We start from the raw sequence: 27,145 nt of genomic DNA, 5'->3' as shown, positions 1-27,145 counted from the left end.
CTAAAGTAGTTTTTATTGTGGTACATTAATATATGCTAATGATATCTATAATGTCTTAAAGCTTTTCTCGATTTAGGTTCATTCAGGCAAATAATTGGTTAGTGTATTGACTGGATTTACAGGCTCAAACGTAGCTTCAGTTCAGTTCCACCCGACTATATTTGGGCCAGTAAGTCTGGACAATGCAAGGCCAAATGGCTATTTGAGCTCTAAATGCCTTGTGTTCCTTCAACTAAACATAGAGTGAATTGATAAGATTTTAGTGGAGAACTAGAGATGAGCGAGTAGTATTCGATGGAGTAGGTGTTCGATCGAATACTACGGTATTCAAAATACTCGTACTCGATCGAGTACCACTCGCTATTCGAATGGAAAAGTTTGATGCAGAACCAGCATTGATTGGCCGAATGCTATACAGTCGGCCAATCAACGCTGGTTCTTCTCCTACCTTTAGAAGTCTTCTCCCTGCAGCTTCCCCGCGGCGTCTTCCGGCTCTGAATTCACTCTGCCAGGCATCGGCAGCCATTGTAGTGCGGGCATGCGCAGTCGGCTCTGCCCAGGCCCGATGCCTGGCTGAGTGAATTCAGAGCCGGAAGACGCCGCGGGGACGCTGCACGGAGAAGACTTCTCGGAGGATCCAGCCCGACCCTCACTCGTGGACTTGGTAAGTGTAATTTGATTGAACGTTGCCTACCCCTGAAATGAGCATTTTCCCCCCATAGACTATAATAGGGTTCGATATTCGATTCGAGTAGTCGAATATTGAGGGGCTACTCGAAACGAATATCGAATCTCGAACATTTTACTGTTCGCTCAACTCCATGGAGAATGTTTACCGTTTACAGATATATACAGCCCCTATTATGCTCAAATATAGTATTGAATGTAGTATTACCTCCATATTGGGATTGCTCTTTAAAATCTTGTGTTAAAAAAAGTAGAATTCCCTCTTGTGACATCTATATGTCCTGCTTTGTCTGTAAAACTGTATCTAAAATGGCATTCCTTATATGTATGGGGATGAGCGGCCAAAATGGTTTACATAGTTTGTACTGCTTAGACAATTTAGTAAGAGATTTGGTATATGGTTCTGTGCCAGTCATAGTATTTCCACCAGGACATAGTTTTAAGGAGTGCAGCTGTAGCAGTTATTCCCACCCCTAAGGCCAGAGAGGGTCTAAAGGGAACCTTGGTCACATAAGAAGTTTCCAGTATAATAAATTGTACGTGGTGAATTAGGGACCAATTAGAGATTATGGGGCTTTAGAGCTTCAAGTTATACTTCTATAGCTGATTTTATTATTATCATTTAAACTGTAGAAAGTGTCAGAAGTGGATGAAAGGGACAAGTTCTGCTATGCAATCCCGACTTGATAGACAGGAGCCACCTCCTATTAAAAATGGTTGCATTGAAATATACAACTCAACGTACAAAAAACAAGCCTGCACATGGCTTTTTAAATGGAAAAATAAAAAAGTTATGTCTCTTGGGTTGCAGTGGTGAAAACACAAAAAAAAACTTGGTGATTAATTGGCACAAAGGCCTGGTCAAGCAAGATCATTCAGGGGTTAAGATCCCTAACTTTTTATATGTTGAGCTAAGTTACATGTTTTAGTTGTCCTTTCCTAATTTAATGTCTGTTCTCATCCTGTTCTCTTGGGATCCAGTATATCAGCAGTATTTTTAGCTTTTTTCTATCTACATGATTTCTATGGTTTGACCTGCACACATTTGCAATATATATATATATATTAGTCTAACATTATAACATTATATATGTTAGTCTCAATAGTAAATTAAGCATGTGTTTTCTGTATTTTTATTGTCCTGTTGTTTTTTACCATTTAGATCAAGCTGTCGTTGCTATTATAAGGGTAGAATCTATCATCCAGGGGAAGTGATCTTGAGACAATCTGGTTCCTGGTAAGATGAAATCCTATAAATAACCAAATAATACAATTCTGGGCAGAATGGCCAATGTTCACCTGAATCTATTGGGACAGAATGGGGTAACCGTCATTGCTTATGCTTTGTGTGCCTTATTGCAGAAGTAATGATGCTTTTCTTTTTTTGCTAGCCAGTGTTTGAATGGGACAATGAGATGTAGTGAAACTTCTACAACCATCACAGGTATTGCATTATATCATATATCTTCAGATCACATTGTATATTAGACAATGCATTTTACCTGATACTTGTATGCAAATTTCCATGGACTTGAGAAAGTAAATTGAAGTGAATGACATACAGTAGCCTTATACCAGAGAGCTGAATTGCACAATAAAGACTCTTACAGGTGGGCACATACAGACCCTTTGCTCCCTCTTTTGAGTCATAACACTCATTGGTTCAGTCTCTTATATCAAACATACAAGTAAGATTCTGCTTCTAAGGTATCTGCAAACCCTGTACGTATTTGTTGTACATATAGTATATCTCTTATATATAGTATATAGTATATCTCTTAAACGGGTTTTCTAAGCCTTTAATATTGATGGCTTGTCCCTAGGCCATCCACATCAGAGCAGTGGGGATACAACTCTTAGTACACCCACAATAAACTTCTTGAAAGGGTAAGTCCTGCACCCTCTTCATTACCAGACACAATGGTGTACATTTTTAGTAGCTATACATGGTGCTACAAATTGCTCTGTCTTATTCAATAAACTGCAGTACCATACATAGTTGGCACAACATATATGGCACTGAGCCTGGTAAACTATGAAGAGGCAATGGTGCTTCACAACCCCTTTAGACAGCCAGAGCTGGAACCCCTTTGATCTGATATTAATGGCTTGTCACATGTATAAATCATCAGTATTAAAGTCTTGGAAAAACTCTTTAATATATAGAACAAAAAAGAATCAAAAAGGTGGAAAGACTGGTGAGATAATAGGGTAGATCATTAACACAGGGCGTATCGTATGCCAGTTTTATACAGCCCCCGACAGGCGCAGGAAACCAGGGATTTATGAAGAGTCTTGGCCTCTTCACAAATCACATGCATGTGCCAGAACTTGTTGGCTCAAGAAAGGGCCTTGCGATAATGGTGTGCTGCAGTATCATCCCTTTATGCTAGAAATCTGGTGTGGAGGGATTGGTAACTCTCCCCCATTGTTTTTGTAAAAAGTTATATTCAGATAATATCTTATTCTATGCCTTTTATAATGATAACTTTATATATTTTTGGGATACTGTATAATTTTTACATTGTTTAAAACCTTTAGAATGTATAATATATGGCAAATTCTATACAATATAAGGTCATTTGGAAGGTGTCTGCTTAAAACCTACGTGAAAGACATTCTTTTAATATTGGATACATCTTTTTGGTTTCCTAGATTGTCTTACCCTTGGTTCACATCTACTTTCAGTAATCTGTTCGGGAAGTCCACATGTGGACCTCCCGAACGGACTACTGAACGCACTTGCAAGCAGTGTGCAGTGAAAGCACACGGACCCCATAGACTATAATGGGGTCCATGTGCTTGCCGCGAGATCTCCGCACGAGTCATGTGGACAGGAAAGTATATTGTGAAGTACTTTCCAGTCCACATGTTCCCTGTGGAGATCTCGTGGCAAGCACATGGACCCCATTATAGTCTATGGGGTCCATTTGCTTTCACTGGCACACCGCTTGCCAGTGCGTTTGGTATTCCATTTGGGGGGGTCCCCATGCGGACTCCCCCGAATGGAATACCATCGCAGATGTGAAAGAGGCCTTAGAAGGTTTTCATCATCACAGCAACACACCTGCTCATCCACCACTTCATTCACACTCCTCCTAACTGCAGACGTGCGATAAAGAGGAATGGGGAGTACGTGACCACCATTGTCGGGGACAGTAGGGTCCGAGCGGTGGGGCATCCAGTGTTCAGATACTTATCGCATCTCCTGTAGATAGGTGATGAACCCCCATAAATTTGGAAGTGTCATTTTGTAAACTAAATGACAGAGCTGATTTAACCCTTTGATACTTGACTCATTTGCAATGTAATATAAGGCGTCATACTTTCTATATTATTATTATATTTATATTAAAGGTCACACATGTCCAGAAGGAAAAATATACTTCGACTGCAGAAACCCTGTACTGGGTTTACCATCTGCTGGTGTCAATTGTGAAGTTACATGTGCGAACCTGGCTATGAATTTTACATGTGTCCCATCACCACCATGTTCCAGTGGTTGCATTTGTCCACCAGGGTAAGCAGTATGTTTAATAGCTATGTGCTCACGCAATGGCAGTTTTACTTTTCTCATTTTTATAAAGTGTAAATTTGGACTAGACAGTTTTAAAATGTGCCAGATTTATCACATTGAGTAATGCAGGATGATACATCTGGAGCATATATAGAGTATCTATTATAAGCTTATGTTACCTATAAGGATATTCACTTTGCAACAGAAATTTCTGCCAGTACAAGGCTAAAGCCCCATGTATGAGCCAGCCTAATAGCGCTGCAGAAAAGACTGTGGCATAGACGCATTTTCCGCTGTTTCCTTTGGTTTTCTGTCTATATTATACCTATACAGAAAACACCTGCGGTTCTCTAGGTATAATTGACATTCGCAAATCGCAGCATTTCTGCTGTGGATATATCATGGAATTTTTGCAATGTAGCGATCTGGCTTATTGAATAATTCTGGTGCACCTTATCACATCTTAAGCATTGCCCCTTTGCCAATAAGTCCATACACTTTTTCTAAGTGCCACCCCCTAGTTGGATAAGGTTGAAAAACTATCCAAAACATGTAACAAATGTGCAGCATGTGCTCCAGTTTTTGGCACAGATTAAGCAAGAACTCTGACACAGTTATCTCAGTAAATTTATCTCAGTAACTATTGTTCTTCAACACAGATTTATCCCTTTGTGTTGTTTTTATCTATTTTTGTAGCATGGCAGAGCATAAAGGGAAATGCTATGTACCAGATAGCTGTCCATGTACCTGGAAGGATTGGGAATATTTGTCTGGAGAGGTGATATCGACACCATGTTACACATGGTAGGTAGAAAATGTAATAATGAAAATAATTATCTGTCCTTTATGTTAATAAGCACTGTTTATATGGACTATTACTATAGCAAAAATCTATTGTATTTATTGTATTTTTTATTGTATTGTAAATATATGGTACCTGTGTTTTATTCCAAAATAATAATAATAATAATAATAATAATAATAATAATAATAATAATAACAACCCTCAAATGACATGTTCTAAGAATCTACAAGAATTTGCACTTTTGATAATAATGACTTATCCTTAAATCATCAATAACAGATTGAGATTTAGCAACTGTCACCCCCACTGATCAGCTGCAATGGGGTGTTTCTGGCACCATAACAATACAGACAAGCGAATCAAGAGCAGAAGACTTTATAAACTAGGTGGTGGTTATTCTGGATTACTAGAATTAATTCCCAGCTGATTGCTGGGGGGAAGGGGGTGCCAAATATTAGAGCCCCATTAATTTGATATTGATGACTTTTTATATAGGTCATCAATGTCAACAGTCTGAAAAAAGCCTTTAGGCTAAGGCCCCACGGGACGTCCCGCAGCATAAAAGCGCTGCGGGAAAAACTGCGACAGCAATGCATCGCAGTTCTTCCTGCAGTGCTTTAGACAGAGTTTTCCTCTGTGGACACTCACTTACATTTATACCTATGGGGATACTGCTGGTGTTTCCGTAAGTATAATTGATATGCTGCGACTTTCAAAACCGCTGCAGTTTTGGAAATCACGGCATATCTGCACCAAGGTTTTTACTGCAAAGTGGTCACGGGATTCGTTAGAATACCATCCACTTTGCCTTCACTGTAAACTATCGCGTTTTTTTACTTCGGCAGTTCCGCCCTGGGCAAGTCATGGCTGTTCCATCCTTTGTGGCCCTGGCCTTAAAAGTGGTCAGCAATTAAAACAAGGGACAGAGTGGAGCATAACTGAGAGCATAGTTTGGTATTATGTTAAGGGGGTCAAGGGAAGCCTTACTTTCTATGATGCCCTATCTTGTATGGTGTATTGAAACCTTTAAATATGTGGAAATAATAAATCAGATTCTGAAAGGATGTGTTAATTAAAAAATAAAAAAAAATAAGAACAAGTGGTAACAATCTAAAATTAGTTAGGGGAAATTCACAGACAAAGTAATTATTTCAGTGAAATAGTTGAGGCTTAGAACAAACTTCCATCAGATGTGATTGGGAAATCTACAGTAAAAGAATGTAAGCATGCCAGAGATAAAAGCATTTACACAGGATTATATAGGACATTATAAAGCAGTACTAACCAGCAGAATTATACAGGACATTATAGAGCAGTACTAACCAGCAGGATCATATAGGACATTATAGAGCAGTACTAACCAGCAGGATAATATAGGACATTGTAGAGCAGTACTAACCAGCAGGATCATATAGGACATTATAGAGCAGTACTAACCAGCAGGATCATATAGGACATTATAGAGCAGTACTAACCAGCAGGATAATATAGGACATTGTAGAGCAGTACTAACCAGCAGGATCATATAGGACATTATAGAGCAGTACTAACCAGCAGAATTATATAGGACCTTATACAACAGTACTAACTATCAGACTCATATAGGACATTATAGAGCAGTACTAACCAGCAGAATTATACAGGACATTATAGAGCAGTACTAACCAGCAGAATTATATAGGATAATATAGAACAATACTAACTTTCAGAATCATATAGGACATTATAGAGCAGTACTAACCAGCAGAATTATACAGGACATTATAGAGCAGTACTAACCAGCAGGATCATATAGGACATTATAGAGCAGTACTAACCAGCAGGATCATATAGGACATTATAGAGCAGTACTAACCAGCAGAATTATATAGGACATTATAGAACAGTACTAACTATCAGAATCATATAGGACATTATAGAGCAGTACTAACTATCAGAATCATATAGGACATTAAAGAGCAGTACTAACCAGCAGGATCATAATAGGACATTATAGAGCAGTGAAGTGAATAATGCATGTGGATTGAAATAGAAACTTCCCATATAGTTCCAAGATGTTTGTTGAAATATTCTTGACCGTTTAAGTTTGTTTATGTTACTTAATTGTCTCTCTTCTAATATCTTGTTCTGTGCAGTATTTGTAAAAGAGGAATATTTAACTGTACCAGCTATCCCTGTCCTTCGGTGTGTACTGTATATGGTGATCGTCATTATTACACATTTGATGGTTTGGAATATGATTATGCTAGTGACTGTCAGACATTTTTACTAAAGGTAAGGATGCAATGTATTAATTTAGCTGCATTTACCGTATATTTCATTCTCTATTCTGCTATGGAAAGGGTGAAATCCTTAAAGGGGCTGTGGTATCAATACAAGTGACAATAACTTTGTAAAATATTATCATTAAAAAAAACTTGATGAAATATTGTAGTTATCTAATTTTATTAGCACTCCTGGTGATCAAAGTGCATAAGTCTCTGCAAGTTATTCTAGTGTGGCTCTGTTAGACATTCATGCATGTTAGAATATGGCACAGCTTCTGCTCTGCAGCAAGGGAGAAGCGATTAGATAACCTGCTCACAAGTTTGTGTTACTCTTGTCCTTATTAGAACAGAGATAAGAATGAACATTCAGAATAGAGCAACAAAGAGTGGTGAGGAGTAGGGTTGAGCTGATTTTGAGATTTCAGGATCGTTTTTAAAATCCGATTTCCGATCATTTTCCTTTCGAACCTGATCCTGATCCCAATTCCGATCCTAATGCAAGTCAATGGGATTTTTTTTAATGATCAAAGATCAGATTTTAAAAACGATCCTATTCACTACACAGCATGAAGTCCAAAAATTGAATGCTTTAATTTTTGGACTCCACGCTGTGTAGTGATTAAAAAAAGTCCGCCAGCTACTTAGTCCCCCCTTGTGTCCGCTTACCTGCACAGATCTGCTGCCGCTCCCCATTCTTCTGGCTCCTCTTCTCTCACATTCACATGCCTTCAGAGCGCTGTGTGCGCCCCCACCTCCCTAGACTAGTGTTAGAGATGCTGGCAGTAGGCGGGGCTTGTTGTGGCTTAGGAGAATGTGGGCGGGTTCCAGGGAGGAGAGATGTGAGTGCATCACTCACGTCTCCCCTCCCAGTACCCACCCACATTCTTCTAAGCTACAAGCGCCACCTTCTCCCAGCATCTCTAACACTAGCCTAGGGAGGCGGGGGCGCGCATGACGCTCTTAAGACATGTGAATGAGAGAGAAGAGGAGCAAAAAGAATGGGAAGCGGCAGTGAGAGTGGATCTGTGCAGGTAAGTTGAGCGATCGGGATCGGAATTCCGTTCCTGATCTTTTTTAGGCGGGTTCGGAACCCAGTCGCGACCATGAAATTTACTTGATCGCCGATCGGGATCTGATCTTTTCCGATCTTGATCGCTCAACCCTAGTGAGGAAGTTATTTAAGGCTATAGTATGGTCATCCTTAAAGGTACTGCATGTCTGTTTTTTCACTTAGGATGCAGCAGAAGCTGTACTGTATTCTAGTGGTCCTCACTAGAATGATATGCAGAGACCTATAAATATTGACCACTGAGAGTGCTATAACAAGCAGATAATTGTAATATTTTTAGTAATAATAATTTACTCTATAATACATATTGGGTGTACTTATTGCCAGTTGTATTGTTGGCACAATTTTTAAATAAAATCTTGTATCTATGCACAGCAAATTCTGCTCCTGTGTGAACATTGTCCTTCTACATCTTTTATGATCCATTTCTGGATATGGTAAAATGCTTACAAACAAGCACTTAAAGGCACACACTGGGTATATATAAATAACTCTTAATGCAACAAATGAACAGAATAAAATGAAATTTGCTCAGTACCCATTTTCTGTATAAAGTACACTTTTCAATACTCATGGGGTCTACAGTATCCAAACAAAGACAACTGGATAATATCACACCGGGTGATCAGCAGCTACAGTGCCAAGCTTTGCTTTGAAGGTGAAGCCATGTTTTGCTATTCATGACACCATTTTCAAAATCAAAAAATGCACAAAAATGCAAGATTAATCTTGGCTTTTTATTAGCTTGTTCCCGAGCCAACATGCCGTCCTGCTGCAAGTAATTGAAATGTCAGAACTTTTCAATCATTGCTGCTTAATAAAAAAATAATGCTTGTATCAAATAACTCAGACAATGCAATGAAATAATGGAGCCATTTTCCCCGCTGTGAGCAATCAGACTTTCATTTTCTTAAGGTAAAAAGTCATCCGTGGAAGCGTAAGTGATTAAGGAAAGAAAGACATAAAGCATTAACAATTCAATAGTGAATTTGCCGCTGAAATTGTAACCAGTGATGAGTGAGCAGCGCCTTTCACAACATTTTCAATTTTAATGATAGACATTTTATATGTGCTGCCTGAAACCTTCACTATATACAGTATCTGTAAATGGCAGGATTAGTGGTAATCCACCAAAAGGGAAAACATGAGTTCAATAGGAACTGACATACTATAGGCATTCATTGTATAAGCATAAAAGACAAATGAAAGGGACAGGGCTGTAACCTCTTATACTTGTAATATATAGGGATCTTTGGAGGACCAGAATACTAAAATATTGAATTACTTTTAATCTATTCAGGTATTTAATGCATGCTTTCTACTATTAGCAGGGGCCCACTATGCATAGTACCTTAAACATTAAGATTGTAGGGCATAAGCAGACTTGACCTATGGCCCTTTTTGCACAGTAAAAGAGTTAAAGTGTTAACCCCTTAAGGTCTTACCTATTTTGAGCCATAACATTTTCATTTTTATCAATGTACCTGTATAACGGATTGTTTTCTTGCTCAATTATTTAGATTTTTGTTATTATTATGGAAATGTATTATATGCATTTTTTTTGTTATTTTTTCCATTTATTGATGTCATTGATGTATTTTGCTAAACTAAATTCATCTTTTTTCCACTATATTCAAAGTTCCAATTGGAAGCTTCATTTTACTACAAATGCAAAACATAACAAGGAATTATTGCCTGTGAATGTTACACTGATAGGAAATCTATTAGGTCACTTATATGGTATGACTGAATGGTCTTAAAGGGATCCTATCATTAAAATATAATTTTTTTGTGACTAACACGTAGGAATAGCCTTAAGAAAGGCTATTCTTCTCCTACCTTTAGATGTCTTCTTCGCGCCGCCGTTCGGTATAAATCCCGGTTTTCATCGGTATGCAAATGAGTTCTCTCACAGCACTGGGGGCGGCCGCATCACTCAAACAGCACTGGGGGCGTCCCCAATGCTGCAAGAGAACTCTCCATTGCTGCCTCCATCTTTTTCAGGAACAGGCATTTCACGCGTCTTCCTCCCACGCTGTTGGTCAAACTTCTAGGCCTCGGGCCTCTGGCAGAGCCGACTGTGCTTGTCCACAGGCCAAAAGAAAATGGCCGCTTACTTACTGTGTATACGGCCATTTCTCTTGTGGCCGCAGGCATGCGCAGTCTGCTCTGCCTGAGGCCTAGAAGTTTGACCCTCAGCGCCGGAAGAAGGTACGTGAAGAGCCCGTTCCTGAAGAAGATGGAGGCGCGCTGGAAAGTTCACTCGCAGTATTGGGGACACCCCCAGTGCTGTTTGAGTGCTGGGGACCACCCCCAGTGCTGCAAAAGAACTTATTTTCATACTGCCGAAAACCGGGATTTATACCGAACAGCGGCACGGAGAAGACATCTAAAGGTAGGAGAAGAATAGCCTTTCTTAAGGGTATTCCTACATGTTAGTCACAAAAAATTGTGTTTTAATGATAGGATCCCTTTAAGAAAAACCTAGGAGTCCTTGCCTGGCATCTAAATGGTTTAATAGCCTTAGCTAGAAGGTTCTGTGACCCTGACTGTTGACGCCAGCTTCCGTTGATCACAAGGGGAACAGACTCCGTGTCGGTGCAATCTCTGTAACGTATCCGTACGTCATGGAGCCTCTATGTAAGGTAATTCATGATCACTAGGTACTTTATTGTCCCTTTAGGGTTTAAAGAACTCACAAGATAAATAGAACAACTATTGACTCAATTGCTACAGGGTCTAAGTATCTTTCTTGTTCTTCACACTTATTCCTATCACAGAGATAAGCTACATCCCAATGGTGCAGGCCACAGAGTTTTTTCTGTATAGTGTCAGAAGTGTAGTGACATAGCTAAGGTCAATAATGGCAAGATAACTGAAACTGACTGCAGAGACATAGACATGAACCTGTTAACCTGAAACCCGGCCAGGGAATACAAGGAGGTGGATAAATCCAATGGGAGCACAAGAGTAAAGTCAGGTAGGCTCAGGTAGTCTCTGAGAAGACAAGGACCTATCTATAGTAATGTCATTGTGATAAGATTTGGGGTAGTGAGGCATCAGTGTGGCAATGAGGGCAGTGGTGTTGGGACACAGGGAGATAAATAGAAACACTTGTCACCGGGACAATGGGAAGCCAACCTGATAGCAGTGAGCAGAGGAGCAGCAATAGATGGTGAGTACAAGAAAGGCGTTGTAGCAACGTATCACTGTCTAACTAGTCATTGACAAAAAAAAATACACCAAGAAGGAGTTGTTGGAATTGAAAGAAACTTTATGTGTGTGAATGTAATTAGATGTTGATATTGTATATGTAAGGGCTTACAATATTAGATTAGATTAGAGAAAAATGATAAGTTTATTGGGGAAAACCTTACAAGTAAATGGGAGTTCTTGTACCATCTTGAGCCACCTTTAGCTTAGATATTAGATAAAAGTGAAGTACAGTATGGAGGCATACAGATTCTATATGGTATCCTGTAGCACATTTGCCCACAGATGTTGCAGCTGAGCCTGGTGATCTGGTGATCGGAAAGGTCAAGGAAGTCTTGTAATCTGGCAAGACATTCCTGGGAATCCCTTACTAGGTGTGGTTAAACAATATATTGAAGAAATGTACCAAATGTAACCCTGCCAAGACAGGCAACATGTGTGGCAGTAGTATTTCTTGCACATATCACTGAGCTGTAAGTGGTTCTTGGTTCACGACTAGCGGTGACTAGCTGTCATATGTCATGGCTCCTCAGATCATCACTAGCAGTTAGCTTAATGTGTAGCTCCACCATAAAGGCAGGATTCAAGCCCTCACCATGAGTTCCCATTCTCAAACCCGACCATCGTTGAATCCCAATTAGAACCTGTATTTGTTGCTAAATACAATATGGTTTCAATCTGTAGCAGTCCAGGTTTCTTGTTCATGACTGCCCCTGCAAACAAAGGCAACATTGACTGGCTGTCAATGGCTGGACATGTAATGGCTATGTAACATACCAAATTTCTGCTTGTGCTATTTGGCAGAATAAAGAATCCTCTCTACTGGTGATCTGTCTGGGCTGTCCGATGCCTCTCCGCTATGTCTGCTGGCCTTATGTAATCACTGCTCCCGACTCCTAATAGCTAGAACAGAACAGCAGTAACTTGTAAATAAGCAATGAAAAAGGAACGGCACAAAAGAGAATTTTAAGAAAAGATCACCCAAAATTATTATTTCATGGGAAATACAAGTCTTCACTAAAATAGAAGATTGGCCAGTCCTCCTCAAGCTCTTGAGTGTGAAATTTGTGTAATAGCTAGAGAATTTCTTTCACAATATGTTTAATGTGTAGAACTTTTGACCTTGATCATATGTGGTCTTACCATAGAATACCCATAACCAGTGTTATTTTAATTCCATGCTATAGTGAAGGAAACCTTGAGAGGTATTTTGAGTTCTAAAGTTCATGGGCAAAGCCAGCAGAAATCCAATCAGCTATTATGGCAGTCTGCCTGCAGCCTTCTCATCTGTTGAGTGTTGTGATGCTGGTGATGAAAACCAGGCCTGTGTGGGTTTTGTCATATTAAAACTAGACTTATTGTGTGAAAGACAGGTGCTGCAGAACTTGCTTGGGCTTCTGGCCTTTGGGTTCTGACTCTTAAATGAAACAGAGTGACTTACAAAGGCTAATTTGTTCATGTCTGGTGAGCTGCATTTAGCTATTGATGAAGGATTGGACGTAGTCTGAACTGCTGAAACTAATTAGTAATTAAGAAACTGATAGTGCCCGCTGCTCACATGCCCATGAGACTGGAGAAAAATGCCAGACTCTTCATTGTACTGCACAATACATATTTGACATAACATTAAACATGTATATTGTATATATATTTGGGAAGACTTTTAAAGTTTATTATTATTATTATTATTGTTTATTTATATAGCTCCATTAATTCCATGGTGCTTTACATTAGGGAGTTCATCATACTAAATGGGGCACTATTTATAATGTAATTTTATCTGCCAGTGCAAAAAAACTATACCCCAACATCCAGTATTCCCTATGTTATATATATACACCCTATAATATAGCTCCCTATCTCAAATAGAAAATTAACCTCTCATAATTCCATCCGACCTTCTATGTGATATATTGCTTGTAGAGATCACTCTGGTCAACCACAGTAGGGAGCCCAGATATCAGCATTGCTTGGACCTCAACTGTGAGTCCAATGGGGTGTCTATTGGTTAGGTAGATGCCATGGTGATGATAATCTCCAGTTGGGACCTGATGTACACTCACCGGCCACTTTATTAGGTACACCATGCTAGTAACGGGTTGGACCCCCTTTTGCCTTCAGAACTGCCTCAATTCTTCGTGGCATAGATTCAACAAGGTGCTGGAAGCATTCCTCAGAGATTTTGGTCCATATTGACATGATGGCATCACACAGTTGCCGCAGATTTGTCGGCTGCACATCCATGATGCGAATCTCCCGTTCCACCACATCCCAAAGATGCTCTATTGGATTGAGATCTGGTGACTGTGGAGGCCATTGGAGTACAGTGAACTCATTGTCATGTTCAAGAAACCAGTCTGAGATGATTCCAGCTTTATGACATGGCGCATTATCCTGCTGAAAGTAGCCATCAGATGTTGGGTACATTGTGGTCATAAAGGGATGGACATGGTCAGTAGAGATGAGCGAACAGTGTTCTATCGAACACATGTTCGATCGGATATCAGGGTGTTCGCCATGTTCGAATCGAATCGAACACCACGTGGTAAAGTGCGCCAAAATTCGATTCCCCTCCCACCTTCCCTGGCGCCTTTTTTGCACCAATAACAGCGCAGGGGAGGTGGGACAGGAACTACGACACTGGGGGCATTGAAAAAAATTGGAAAAAGTCATTGGCTGCCGAAATCAGGTGACCTCCATTTTAGACGAATAGTGGATTTCAAATCCGGGTCATATGAGAATGTGAACTTTGTGACTATGAGACAGGGATAGCTGTACAGGCAGGGATAGCTAGGGATAACCTTTATTTAGGGGGGAATGTTATTAAAAATAACTTTTTGGGGCTCTATCGGGTGTGTAATTGTGATTTTTGTGAGATAAACTTTTTCCCATAGGGATGCATTGGCCAGCGCTGATTGGCCGAATTCCGTACTCTGGCCAATCAGTGCTGGCCAATGCATTCTATTAGCTTGATGAAGCAGAGTGTGCACAAGGGTTCAAGCGCACCCTCGGCTCTGATGTAGCAGAGCCGAGGCTGCACAAGGGTTCAAGCGCACCCTCGGCTCTGATGTAGGAGAGCCGAGGGTGCACTTGAACCCTTGTGCACCCTCAGCTCTGCTACATCAGAGCCGAGGGTGCGCTTGAACCCTTGTGCACACTCTGCTTCATCAAGCTAATAGAATGCATTGGCCAGCGCTGATTGGCCAATGTATTCTATTAGCCTGATGAAGTAGAGCTGAATGTGTGTGCTAAGCACACACATTCAGCTCTACTTCATCGGGCTAATAGAATGCATTGGCCAGCGCTGATTGGCCAGAGTACGGAACTCGACCAATCAGCGCTGGCTCTGCTGGAGGAGGCGGAGTCTAAGATCGCTCCACACCAGTCTCCATTCAGGTCCGACCTTAGACTCCGCCTCCTCCGGCAGAGCCAGCGCTGATTGGCCGAATTCCGTACTCTGGCCAATCAGCACTGGCTAATGCATTGTATTGGCTTGATGAAGCAGTGCTGAATGTGTGTGCTTAGCACACACATTCAGCTCTACTTCATCGGGCTAATAGAATGCATTGGCCAGCGCTGATTGGCCGAATTCCGTACTCTGGCCAATCAGCACTGGCTAATGCATTGTATTGGCTTGATGAAGCAGTGCTGAATGTGTGTGCTTAGCACACACATTCAGCTCTACTTCATCGGGCTAATAGAATGCATTGGCCAATCAGCGCTGGCCAATGCATTCTATTAGCGTGAACTGAGTTTGCACAGGGGTTCTAGTGCACCCTCGGCTCTGCTACATCAGATTGCTACATCTGATGTAGCAGTGCCGAGTGTGCATCAGATGTGTAGTTGAGCAAAACTGACTCAGCACTGCTAAGTCTGCATTCGCATAGGAATGCATTGGCCAGCCTTCGGCCAATCAGCGCTGGCTCTGCCGGAGGAGGCGGAGTCTAAGGTCGGACCTGAATGGAGACTGGTGTGGAGCGATCTTAGACTCCGCCTCCTCCAGCAGAGCCAGCGCTGATTGGCCGAATTCCGTACTCTGGCCAATCAGCACTGGCTAATGCATTGTATTGGCTTGATGAAGCAGTGCTGAATGTGTGTGCTTAGCACACACATTCAGCTCTACTTCATCGGGCTAATAGAATGCATTGGCCAGCGCTGATTGGCCGAATTCCGTACTCTGGCCAATCAGCACTGGCTAATGCATTGTATTGGCTTGATGAAGCAGTGCTGAATGTGTGTGCTTAGCACACACATTCAGCTCTACTTCATCGGGCTAATAGAATGCATTGGCCAATCAGCGCTGGCCAATGCATTCTATTAGCGTGAACTGAGTTTGCACAGGGGTTCTAGTGCACCCTCGGCTCTGCTACATCAGATTGCTACATCTGATGTAGCAGTGCCGAGTGTGCATCAGATGTGTAGTTGAGCAAAACTGACTCAGCACTGCTAAGTCTGCATTCGCATAGGAATGCATTGGCCAGCCTTCGGCCAATCAGCGCTGGCTCTGCCGGAGGAGGCGGAGTCTAAGGTCGGACCTGAATGGAGACTGGTGTGGAGCTATCTTAGACTCCGCCTCCTCCAGCAGAGCCAGCGCTGATTGGTCGAGTTCCGTACTCTGGCCAATCAGCACTGGCCAATGCATTTCTATGGGGAAAAGTTAGCTTGCGAAAATCGCAAACTGACAGGGATTTCCATGAAATAAAGTGACTTTTATGCCCCCAGACATGCTTCCGCTGCTGTCCCAGTGTCATTCCAGGGTGTTGGTATCATTTCCTGGGGTGTCATAGTGGACTTGGTGACCCTCCAGACACGAATTTGGGTTTCCCCCTTAACGAGTTTATGTTCCCCATAGACTATAATGGGGTTCGAAACCCATTCGAACACTCGAACAGTGAGCGGCTGTTCGAATCGAATTTCGAACCTCGAACATTTTAGTGTTCGCTCATCTCTAATGGTCAGCAACAATACTCAGGTAGGCTTTGGCGTTGCAACGATGCTCAATTGGTACCAAGGGGCCCAAAGAGTGCCAAGAAAATATTCCCCACACCATGACACCACCACCACCAGCCTGAACCGTTGATACAAGGCAGGATGGATCCATGCTTTCATGTTGTTGACGCCAAATTCTGACCCTACCATCCGAATGTCGCAGCAGAAATCGAGACTCATCAGACCAGGCAACGTTTTTCCAATCTTCAATTGTCCAATTTCGATGAGCTTTGCAAATTGTAGCCTCAGTTTCCTGTTCTTAGCTGAAAGGAGTGGCACCCGGTGTGGTCTTCTGCTGCTGTAGCCCATCTGCCTCAAAGTTCGACGTACTGTGCGTTCAGAGATGCTCTTCTGGCTACCTTGGTTGTAACGGGTGGCTATTTGAGTCACTGTTGCCTTTCTATCAGCTTAAACCAGTCTGGCCATTCTCCTCTGACCTCTGGCATCAACAACGCATTTCCGCCCACAGAACTGCCGCTCACAGGATGTTTTTTCTTTTTCGGACCATTCTCTGTAAACCCTAGAGATGGTTGTGCGTGAAAATCCCAGTAGATCAGCAGTTTCTGAAATACTCAGACCAACCCTTCTGGCACCAACAACCATGCCACGTTCAAAGGCACTCAAATCACCTTTCTTCCCCATACTGATGCTCGGTTTGAACTGCAGGAGATTGTCTTGACCATGTCTACATGCCTAAATGCACTGAGTTGCCGCCATGTGATTGGCTGATTAGAAATTAAGTGTTAACGAGCAGTTGGACAGGTGTACCTAATAAAGTGGCCGGTGAGTGTATATGTTACCGGCAATGTATGAAATCTGACATTCTATAGAATGCCTAAAACTAGCCAGCAATTTATGAAACAATTCGTTATTTCACACATTGCCTAGGCATTCTATACAATGCCGAATGAGAAATCGGCAAAGTATGAAATAATAGGTAACCTTCGTTCTCACTTCACTTCTTCGGCTCCTCGGCAAGGCACTAGCACTATCATCATCATCATTATCATCATGATTGTGTGCACTCTTCGCTTCTAGTATGAACTAATAGATGACCTTTATTTGGCTCCTCGCAAGGCACTACTAGCAGAATCTTCATCATCATCATCATCATCATCAACAGCAGCAGCATCTCCGATGATGATCGCACGCTTCGCTTCTAGCGTGAAGCTGCTTCCGCGCACGCATGATACAAGACGGTCTCTCTCTGTCTTTGCCTTAGGCGTACACGTCGTTCAGCAGCATCTCCGATTATCTCTCTTCGCGCTGATAAATCTGGCTGGCTCCCCTAAGATTGATTTAGCTATATTTCACACCAAAGTATTATTTAACTGTAAATCAATACATGTTTTTTTCACACTACACCACACTGTCATTAAATATTCACAAATCCAGCCCTAGATCCGGCAATGGAGGACATTGAGCTGTACAATATGGACAGAGATGTTCTCTAGGTATCTAAGTCTCTATCAGAACTGCGGGGATGACTTATCATCCCTTGGACACTAATTTTCTGGCATACAAGGCATGAAAATTCACAATTTTGTTACACAGATATATTGTTATACCTGTTTTTGTGCAAAAGGTGTGACTTTTCCCATTTTGTTCCTCACTTGACAGTTTTCTAAAAAGTTTCCAAATGTGCCTAGGGAGGGTCTGCCTCGGCTCATAGATTTACTATAACGCCCCCTCCCCAGAAAGCTGACACGAGTTGCATCATAAATCTACACCAGTTCCTGACTTACCTAGATTGAATTTCTGGTGCTCCAATGAACCCAGGGTGTGCCGGAATGACTAAGAGGCTGTAGCTCATCTTGCCCCAATGCACAAATAGATTAAAACTAGTGCACAAGCATCGGTCTTAAGGTATAATTTCCTGTCTTTTTATTACGTTGACAAAGTACAGATCATGATGAGTTAGTACACCAAAAAAAAGTCATATTATGGGACATAATCTGTGTCTGTAAAGGTCACCCTGTGTATATTTCCTGTGGTTAATACCAGCACAATACCACCTACTGCACTATTTTGTTAATCTGCAGTAGTGTAACTTGTAGTTGATATCCTTGAGCCAAGTCTTGTAAAATGGAAGAATTGTTCCTCTATCTATTCATGTAATATACCAGGTTACGCATGCCAGTCCCAGCAGACTTTGCCAGTCACGATTTGGCAGTGAACAAACACACTCAATCATTTATCAATACTACCAAGCTGCTTCCTTGCTTTAGCGTAGAGTTCTGCTTCACTGAACTAGAAAACATTGTTGATGAGAGTCAGAGATAGTGCCAGAAACAGCTGTAATACTGTGATATGAAAAAAGAAGTGCATGACCGCTTGTTATAGCGCTCCTTTCCAACTGTCATATTTCTCCAAGTCCAATCTGATAACCATTTATCAAACCAATTTTTTCCTGGATCTGGACATAATATAATCATGTTTTAACATCTATTTGGCCCAGTAGCTACACCCTTTCGAGTTCTGGTTCTGCCATAATACACATGAAGAGTCAGACTGAAGAATACTCAAGGTCCAAAAACGTAAATTTTAAGTAAAGTCAGTTTTAATATTTGGAGATATATAGCTACTTCTTATCAAAATTGCTTGTTGAAACTTTTATATATTGTCACAAAACATTCAAAAATGTTGTTTTTAAAATTTTTATGCTTCATCCTCAGAACTGCTATCCTTAACCTAGTCACCAGAGGGAAGTTTGCTGAAGAAGTCCTGTGCAGCCTGACCACAGAATTTCTTCAAAACTTCAGCATATTTGACTTTGCTTATGGGCAAAAAGGAATTGTATTTTTTCCCCAAGCTTGTGCCTGTGCATGCAGCTGACTTTCTTCCTCTTGTAGGTTTCTTAAGGCCTGCTCTCTTTTTTGCCAGAACAGGACTTGTTGTCCAAGGACTAGAGATGAGCGAACACTGTTTGGATCAGCCGAGCCGAACAGTACGCACCCATAGAAATGAATGGAAGCACCTGTGACGCCGGCCGGCCGCCGGCAAAGTGTACGTGCCAGGTGCTTCCATTCATTTCTATGGGAGCGTGCTGTTCGGATCGGCTCATCCGAACAGTGTTCGCTTATCCCTACCAAGGACCATTGTAGGAAGTGCGGACTCTGATCGCTTTACCATCTTGCACTATATTTGCAAGCCTAATATAAACATGGACTTTGATCACTTTTCCAACTTTTAACTGGCAGCCTATAGGATCAAGTGCCATACACTACGGGGTGCCATCATCTCAATTTGACAAATTTTAGGACCTTGATTGTTCTTCCATCTGATTCTTCACATGTTAAAATCTGGATAAACATTGCAGCCATCTAAAACAAGCCTGAGGGTTGGTTCACAGTAGCATTCGGGGACTCCATCCACCATTCCGCTTAAAATAGGAGTTGGAATTTTCTCTCCAACAATTTTTTACTGAATAATCTATGGGGTCCACAGGCTTCTGTGGGTAACTGCTTTTTAAACTGATAGAGTTTTTGCTTTTTGGGTCTCCAAGCAGACCCAAAGAACAGAAACTCGAATGCTAGTGTGAACCTAGCGTAAGCGGGAGATCATAAATGTTATGGTCGTTAAATTATTGCTGTTACATCAAGTTGTTGATTTTTTTTTCTGAATTAATACAAATTCACACCTTGGATTTTTCTGAAAGTAAGGTACACAAGTACTGTATGTATGAGGGTTTGGTTCCCCTTGTTCCTCCGACGTAGGAGCACCTAAAGGCTAGACTCGAGCTGTTGCTACAGAATAACAATTTTATTGGAATCTCCATGTTCAGAGAATGGTGACTATCCTATAATTTGGCTTCAGGAGAAACATCTCAGTTATTTATACTGCAATTTTCTCTTGATGGCTCTAACATTAGCCTTAAAGGATAACTAAACTTTTAGAAAACTTTTGATTTTCCGGCAGTATTTGTGTCATCAAATAAATTTTGTAATATGCTTTATTAATACATCTTATCTCTTTTCTGTGAAATCCTGCATCTCTTTATTCTTTCTCTTGCTTCTGTATTTGTTTGATGCTCGAAAGCTGATTCTTCTCACTGTGTACAGGACTTCAGTCTATGAAGGGTATTTCAAACACATTCAGACATAGAAAATGTTCTATTGACTCCATGACTCTCGAAAAAACGGACATGTGAAATCACTGAGGGGTATTTATCAAGACCGGCACTTAGTATTCCTGTCTTGATATTTAATGCACTACCATTTATTACAAGGTGCATGCCTCCTCATAAATTAGGATCACCACTGGTCTAATGGGACCAGTGTGGCATAAAACCATAATAAATATACCGTACTCAAGTATGTTTTGAACATAGCTATGTGCATGTAGCAGTTGTGTGAATAAATGTATGCCTAAATATATTGCATCAGGATACCATATTTAATACAACAGTCCTACTTAAGACTCTACATCCCGATAGCAGAGAGTGGGGGGTGAAGGAGAAAATTTAGTACATATTTTACCACATGGACTATTATTGGTCACTGACCCACAGAACGACTCAAATTAAAAAGCTTGCTTGAGTCTAAGGGCATGTGTTCTAGAAACACAAGGGAAAAAAAAGGCAAAATTTTACAATTGCAGCAAAGTGAATGAGATTTCATTTAATCTTACCCAATGCTCTCGTGTTTGTTTTTGAAAAACACAATATGTTACCTTTAGCTGGTGAAAAAGTTACATTTTTACCCCATAGAAGTCTATAAGGAAAATGCAGTGTTTCCGTAACCGAGAAATGGCAAAACATTTGAGTGCAGGGCACATTTTTTGTTGTATTTTTTCTGCAGTGGTTTATTGTGTGATCTTAGCCTAAGGATTCCTGTCCACAACTGAGTTAAAGGGGTTATCTAACTCTTCACATGAGAGGGTATATATTTGTTTACAGATAGTCTGACCGCTGGGATCTCCAGCAATCTTAGGAATAGGGATCTAACAGTGCTCCCAAGTGCCCCATGTGAATATGTGACCATTGCTCCATTTACTTTTATGGTTCTGCATAAGATCGCTGTTGTAGAAGTTCCATAGAAGAAAAGAGAGCACTACCACTCCATTCACATTGGGTACTTGTGACCTCCAGCGATCAAACACTTACCGTGTGAAAAAGTGATATTCTCTCATAGATACAATGCTCCATCAAAAGACAGTTGACTCTGTTGACAATGCTAAAAGTAAATTGGAGTTGGGGAGATTTATCATGAACAAAATTTTCAAAGCCAGTTTTGCTGGAATCTGTGTTGCTGTAATGTTTGCCAAATTTCATCAAATGTCACAGACCTAACATCCATGAAATAGGGCCATGGTGGTCCATTGAAGCACGTTGAAGAAGCTTGTTCAAATGACAGTGAATAACGTATGCGCTATGGCCTTTCACATGGATATTTAAAACTGAGTAATGTCTATAGGTCTATTTACATGGCTATATCTATGTCTCCTAAAATTGACAAAGAGCATGTCAGTTTTTTTTTTAAAATGCATGTGTGAATAGACCCATAGACATTCATCCTTTGCGTGATGGCCATTCCAATAATAACTGTTGCAGGACCATTTTTCATTGTCGTGTGATTAAGGCCTAACACTTATGTCCTGACATGTTATTCCACTTTCCACTATTCCAATGAGATGATATCAAATTTTGATGATTTTATCAAATGTAGCATTTGATAAAACTGGTTTATTCCAGCTTAACAGGCTAGTCACACTCACTTTCCCACCCACTTTGGAGTAAGCAGCACACAAATGCAAGAACTACAAGATTTTGCATTGAAAAGACCTAATTCACACAACATTGCCATTTTTATGGAATCTAATGTCTGTTAGGACGGGGACCCATAGGACAGAAACGTCGTGAATTGGCCGTGGTGGAAAAGCCGCGGGAAAAATCATGGTGTTTTACAGTACAGACAAAGTGGATGGGATTCTAGCGAATCCCATGCCCACTTTGCGGTAAAAACCGCTGTGCAGACACGCTGCCATTTCCTCATAGATATAAATGTAACAGAAAGTCCGCAGAGAAAACCTCCGTAAACTTACAGAAGAACGGCAATGCATTGCCACCGTGTTTTTTTCCTGCAGCACTTTTTGGCTGCGGGACATTCCATGGGACCTTAGTAGAGATGAGCGAGTAGTATTCGTAGTAGTACTCGTATCGGTCGAATACCACGCGGGAAAATTCCATTGAATTCAATTCAAAAACCTCCTTGTGCTCCTCGTCCTGCTACTTCCGGAACTTGGAGGATCCAATGTGTCGAACTTTGGTTTCCATGGAAACTGGAACAACATTCCTGTTTGTTCCCATAGACTATAATGTTATTCGATATTCGATCGAATACTACTCGCTCATCTCTAGACCTTAGCCTTAAAGATGTTCGTGAATGACTGCTTTTGACGGCTGCTTTGCATCATTCATTTTTTTTTCATTTTTGTTGGCTGAGAATTATCCATATCTATATCTATCTCACAATGGGTGTAATCTTAGCCTTACTGGAGTTTTTCTTTGAAAGCTGAAGTTCTGATTTCATTTCACATGTCTTTTTTAAAATTTGTTTTATGGAAAACATAAAATCTCACACTTGATCTCCATGACTTCCTATTGATGTTACACGCCATCCTTCCTCTGTTTATGCCGTGTATTCCACAAGCACTTTGACTGTTATCATTGGGAAATAGATACTTGCACATTTGCAAAGAGTAATCTTGGGAAAATCAGAGGCATTTTTAATTAGAACAGGATTGCTGAAATGTAATCCGAGGAAATGCCAAATCCGTTAGATAAACAAGGTCCGACGAACAAAGAATACAATGGTCAACTTGTCTGAAATAATTTTATGCATTTTTCGAAAGAAAAAGCTGAAAACAATGGTGGTCATTTCATGCAGCTGGAACGTAATAGTTCACCATTATAGGCTATGCAATTTCACCTGATCAGAAATTTCATTGTTTGTTTCTAGTTATTGCAGTTCTACTTGTCATTTTCGGGTCTTTCAAGTACCCAGTTTCAGCATTCTTCAGATCTTCATCTGTTTAGGAGATAAAGTGATGGTTTTGCAGAATATAAACACAATATCTAGATTAATATCCAGGCATGTGTAATGGTGCTAGCCAGGTACAAAGTATTCCTGTGTGAAACAGGCTTTAGGGCTATTTCACACGGCCACGTCCAAGCTGGGAAATATGTTCTGTGTGATGGCTTTATCTCACGGACCAATCATGGTTAGCCTGAGCTGAACTCACAGCATCCTAACTCAACTGTGGTTCTTCTGTGATGTTTTGAGTACAGGATAGTAAAGCTACCATTGTTCGGGAACTCATAGCTTCATAAATCAGTATCATGCCAATTACACGTCTCGATGGTGACCTATTCACAAACAGCACCTTACTGCTGAGGTCTGTCTGACCCTGCCAGAAAGAAGTGCAGATGAGAAGTAATGGCATCTAATACTATATATTAATATATGTCATTCTCCATTTTTATTACAGAGCATTGACAATTCCAACGTGTCTATCATTGCCCAGAATAAGAAGTGCTTCGATAATGACATCATTTGCTCTAAAAACCTCATCATTTCTGTGGGCGGCAGAGAAATATATTTTTCTGATACATCTGAGAAACAGGTCAGTCTGATCTTATGTTATATCTATCTATGCATATTTAAGTTTGTCTATGTAAGATACCTTACAGTGTTTCATGTTATCTGTTTAGAAGCAGTTTCGATTACAATATGGCCCTTATAGGTATCAGCATTGGAAGGCTGGGTTCTATACAGTGGTTCACTTTCCAGAACTGGATATTACAATTCTTTGGGATAAGAAAACGACAATACATGTCAAAGTGGGACCTCGGTGGAAAGTAAGTTCTATAATACAGCTGCCTATATAAGACAATATATACAGTTTTTACAGTTTTTTTTATTTTTTACAATGACCGCTATCCTTAGACCTCATGCACATGGTGGAGTAATGAGTCTTCTGCAGGGCCATGCTGTGGAGCTCCATAGTCTTTGTGTACCATATGTTGAATGTATGTTCCCCTAGAAGCATTGCATTGGCTATATATCTTTTTCACATGACGTCCTATGGGACAGCTCACAATTCTGTACAGAATCTGCAACAGTTATAATTAAAGTGCATTTTGGTCCAAAATTACATACTCTATTAAATGAGACTAAGTTGTCTGAAAAATTAGTGACTAAACAGTTATTCTTGGAAAATCGCTCTCCTACACCCAGGGTGGAACTTACCGGACTAACTAAAGTTGTTAACAGTTGTGTTGGATTTTTTCGACTATAATTTTTTGTGTATGGGGTAGAATGACAGACCTCTGGGCAATTTATGTATTGAGGGCTTGTTTTTGTTTTTTTTCAAAATATTGGCTGGCTAGAAAGTTTGTAATAAAAGTTTGCTTAGTATACCAAACGTTCATTATAATGCTCTATGTTGTTTGTGTGTTTGGAATAGTTGTCTGTACAAATGATTGACAGATGTTTGTTTTGAACAAGTGATGGCAGTCTAAAATCTAATGTGTATGGCCAACTTTGGGGCAATTATTTCCATCTCAGGGATGGGTAATGCCAAGATGTGAATAAGCCTACAATGTACAAGCAGTTTTTTTTTTTTTTTTTTTTTTTAGTTTTTTTCATCATTTCCTTTCAAGAGTCATGATGTTTTTATTTCTCTATTTATATAACTTTTGAATGCAATTTTTGAGGGGCAAATTATATTTTTAATGCTCCCATTTTGGTCTACTATATAACTTATTGATTAACTATTATATTAGCGTAGTATTATGTTTCTGTAGAGTTTACAGGTAGTACAGAGACTTTTTTTTTTATATGTAATCTCTAAAGATGAAGTATGCCTTTACTTGTCTACCTCTTTTACTGCTATACGAGTAATTCACAATCTCTTTTCCTTTGGTAAAGTGGAAATGTACCTTAAAAAGTTACATTTTGTAACAAAATACACTAACATGGTCATTCTAGCATCCATTTTAGTTCCATGGTCTCTTTCTTACAAAATATACATGGCCTTAAATGGGCCTACAACTGACTGACAGGTGCCAGGTGTCAGGACCCCGCCAATGTAATAACGAGGACCTATCCTATGGAGAAGTTACCAATGTTAGGGTGCATTCACACTACGTAACGCCGGGCGTGTATGAGAGCCGTACACGCCGGCATTACGGCAGACTGCCGAACACTTCCCATTCACTTCAATGGGAGCGCTTGTAACAGCGGCGTTTATGAGCGCTCCCATTGAAGTGAATGGGAAGTGTTCGGCAGTCTGCCGTAATGCCGGCGTGTACGGCTCTCATACACGCCCGGCGTTACGTAGTGTGAATGCACCCTTATAGTCCTTGAAAATCTCATTAAGATTGCTGTAGTCCATGTCAAAATTGCTGAAAAATTAACTTACTTTATTGTAAAATGTATCTCCTAAACAAAGAAGACCAATAAAGACTGAAGTGATCACAAGAGGAGGCAGTTATATTCCTGAACTAGAGAATGGTTCACCTTTATAAAAGGCTTCTACAGTATCACTTCAGTATCACTACAGTAAAGTCACTTCTGTCAAAACTGCTTCTCCAGTTGCACCTAAACCTTAACTAGTGGGAGTCTCGCAGTTTAAAATTCCCGTTCAAGTGTTATATTAGTGTGTAGGCAAGAGCTAATGTCTTGGAGTCCAGTACAGAAGAGAGATTTGTGCTATAGTTACTTTGAATGAATACTGAGCCCTGAGATGTGCGAGGAGGTGGCCAAAATGGTTTCATTAACAGCAAGCATTGTGAAAAGGATGAGGAATTTAACCAACAGATATAGCAAAGTAGCATCCATTTTTATTGTTTCCTGCATTTTTATTGAATTTAGTAAAATGTGATATTTTTAAGGGCAAACTGTCAGGTTTATGTGGAAACTTTGACAAGTACACTTCAAATGATCTAACTACATCAAATAACATGGAAGTAAGAAACGCTCAAGTGTTTGGAGACAGCTGGACAATTGGCCAGGTATTACAATATTCATGTTAATATCACTTACAATAGCATTGTGCAGTATACATCTCATTGTTTTTGCCACATCCATTATTGACTATTGTTTTATTTTTTTTTAATAAAATCTCCACTGCAATTGTGTATTATATATATACATACTTATATTTACACACACACATATCTATATGTATACCGTAAAGGATTATCTTATCTATCTTATATAAAAAAAAAAGTTTGGACACACCTTCTTATTCAAAGAGTTTTCTGTATTTTCATGACTATGAAAATTGTAGATTCACACTGAAGGCATCACAACTATGAATTAACACATGTGGAATTATATACTAACAAAAAAGTGTGAAACCTGAAAATATGTCTTACATTCTAGGTTCTTCAAAGTAGCCACCTTTTGCTTTGATTCCTGCTTTGCACACTATTGGCATTCTCTTGATGAGCTTCAAGAGGTAGTCGCCGGAAATGGTTTTCACTTCACAGGTGTGCCCTGTCAGGTTTAATAAGTGGGATTTCTTGCCCTATAAATGGAGTTGGGACCATCAGTTGTATTGTGCAGAAGTCAGGTGGATACACAGCTGATAGT

General features: G+C 40.4%; 1 protein-coding gene across 1 annotated transcript in view; it reads left to right on the top strand.

Moving 5' to 3' along the window:
* Positions 1–27,145, top strand: part of OTOGL (otogelin like) — a 158,788-nt gene that overhangs the window by 46,607 nt on the left and 85,036 nt on the right. The window contains exons 21-28 of the mRNA XM_075274539.1: positions 1,850–1,924; positions 2,079–2,131; positions 4,045–4,207; positions 4,901–5,008; positions 7,145–7,283; positions 24,036–24,170; positions 24,259–24,405; positions 26,443–26,562. Of these exons, the coding sequence (XP_075130640.1) occupies positions 1,850–1,924; positions 2,079–2,131; positions 4,045–4,207; positions 4,901–5,008; positions 7,145–7,283; positions 24,036–24,170; positions 24,259–24,405; positions 26,443–26,562 (940 nt within the window). The remainder of the gene's footprint in view (positions 1–1,849; positions 1,925–2,078; positions 2,132–4,044; positions 4,208–4,900; positions 5,009–7,144; positions 7,284–24,035; positions 24,171–24,258; positions 24,406–26,442; positions 26,563–27,145) is intronic.

Source organism: Leptodactylus fuscus, chromosome 5, assembly GCF_031893055.1.
Source record: "Leptodactylus fuscus isolate aLepFus1 chromosome 5, aLepFus1.hap2, whole genome shotgun sequence".
Taxonomy (NCBI): Eukaryota; Metazoa; Chordata; class Amphibia; order Anura; family Leptodactylidae; genus Leptodactylus; species Leptodactylus fuscus.
The sequence above is the reverse complement of the archived record's forward strand: the minus strand, read 5'-3'. Positions and strand labels throughout refer to the sequence as shown.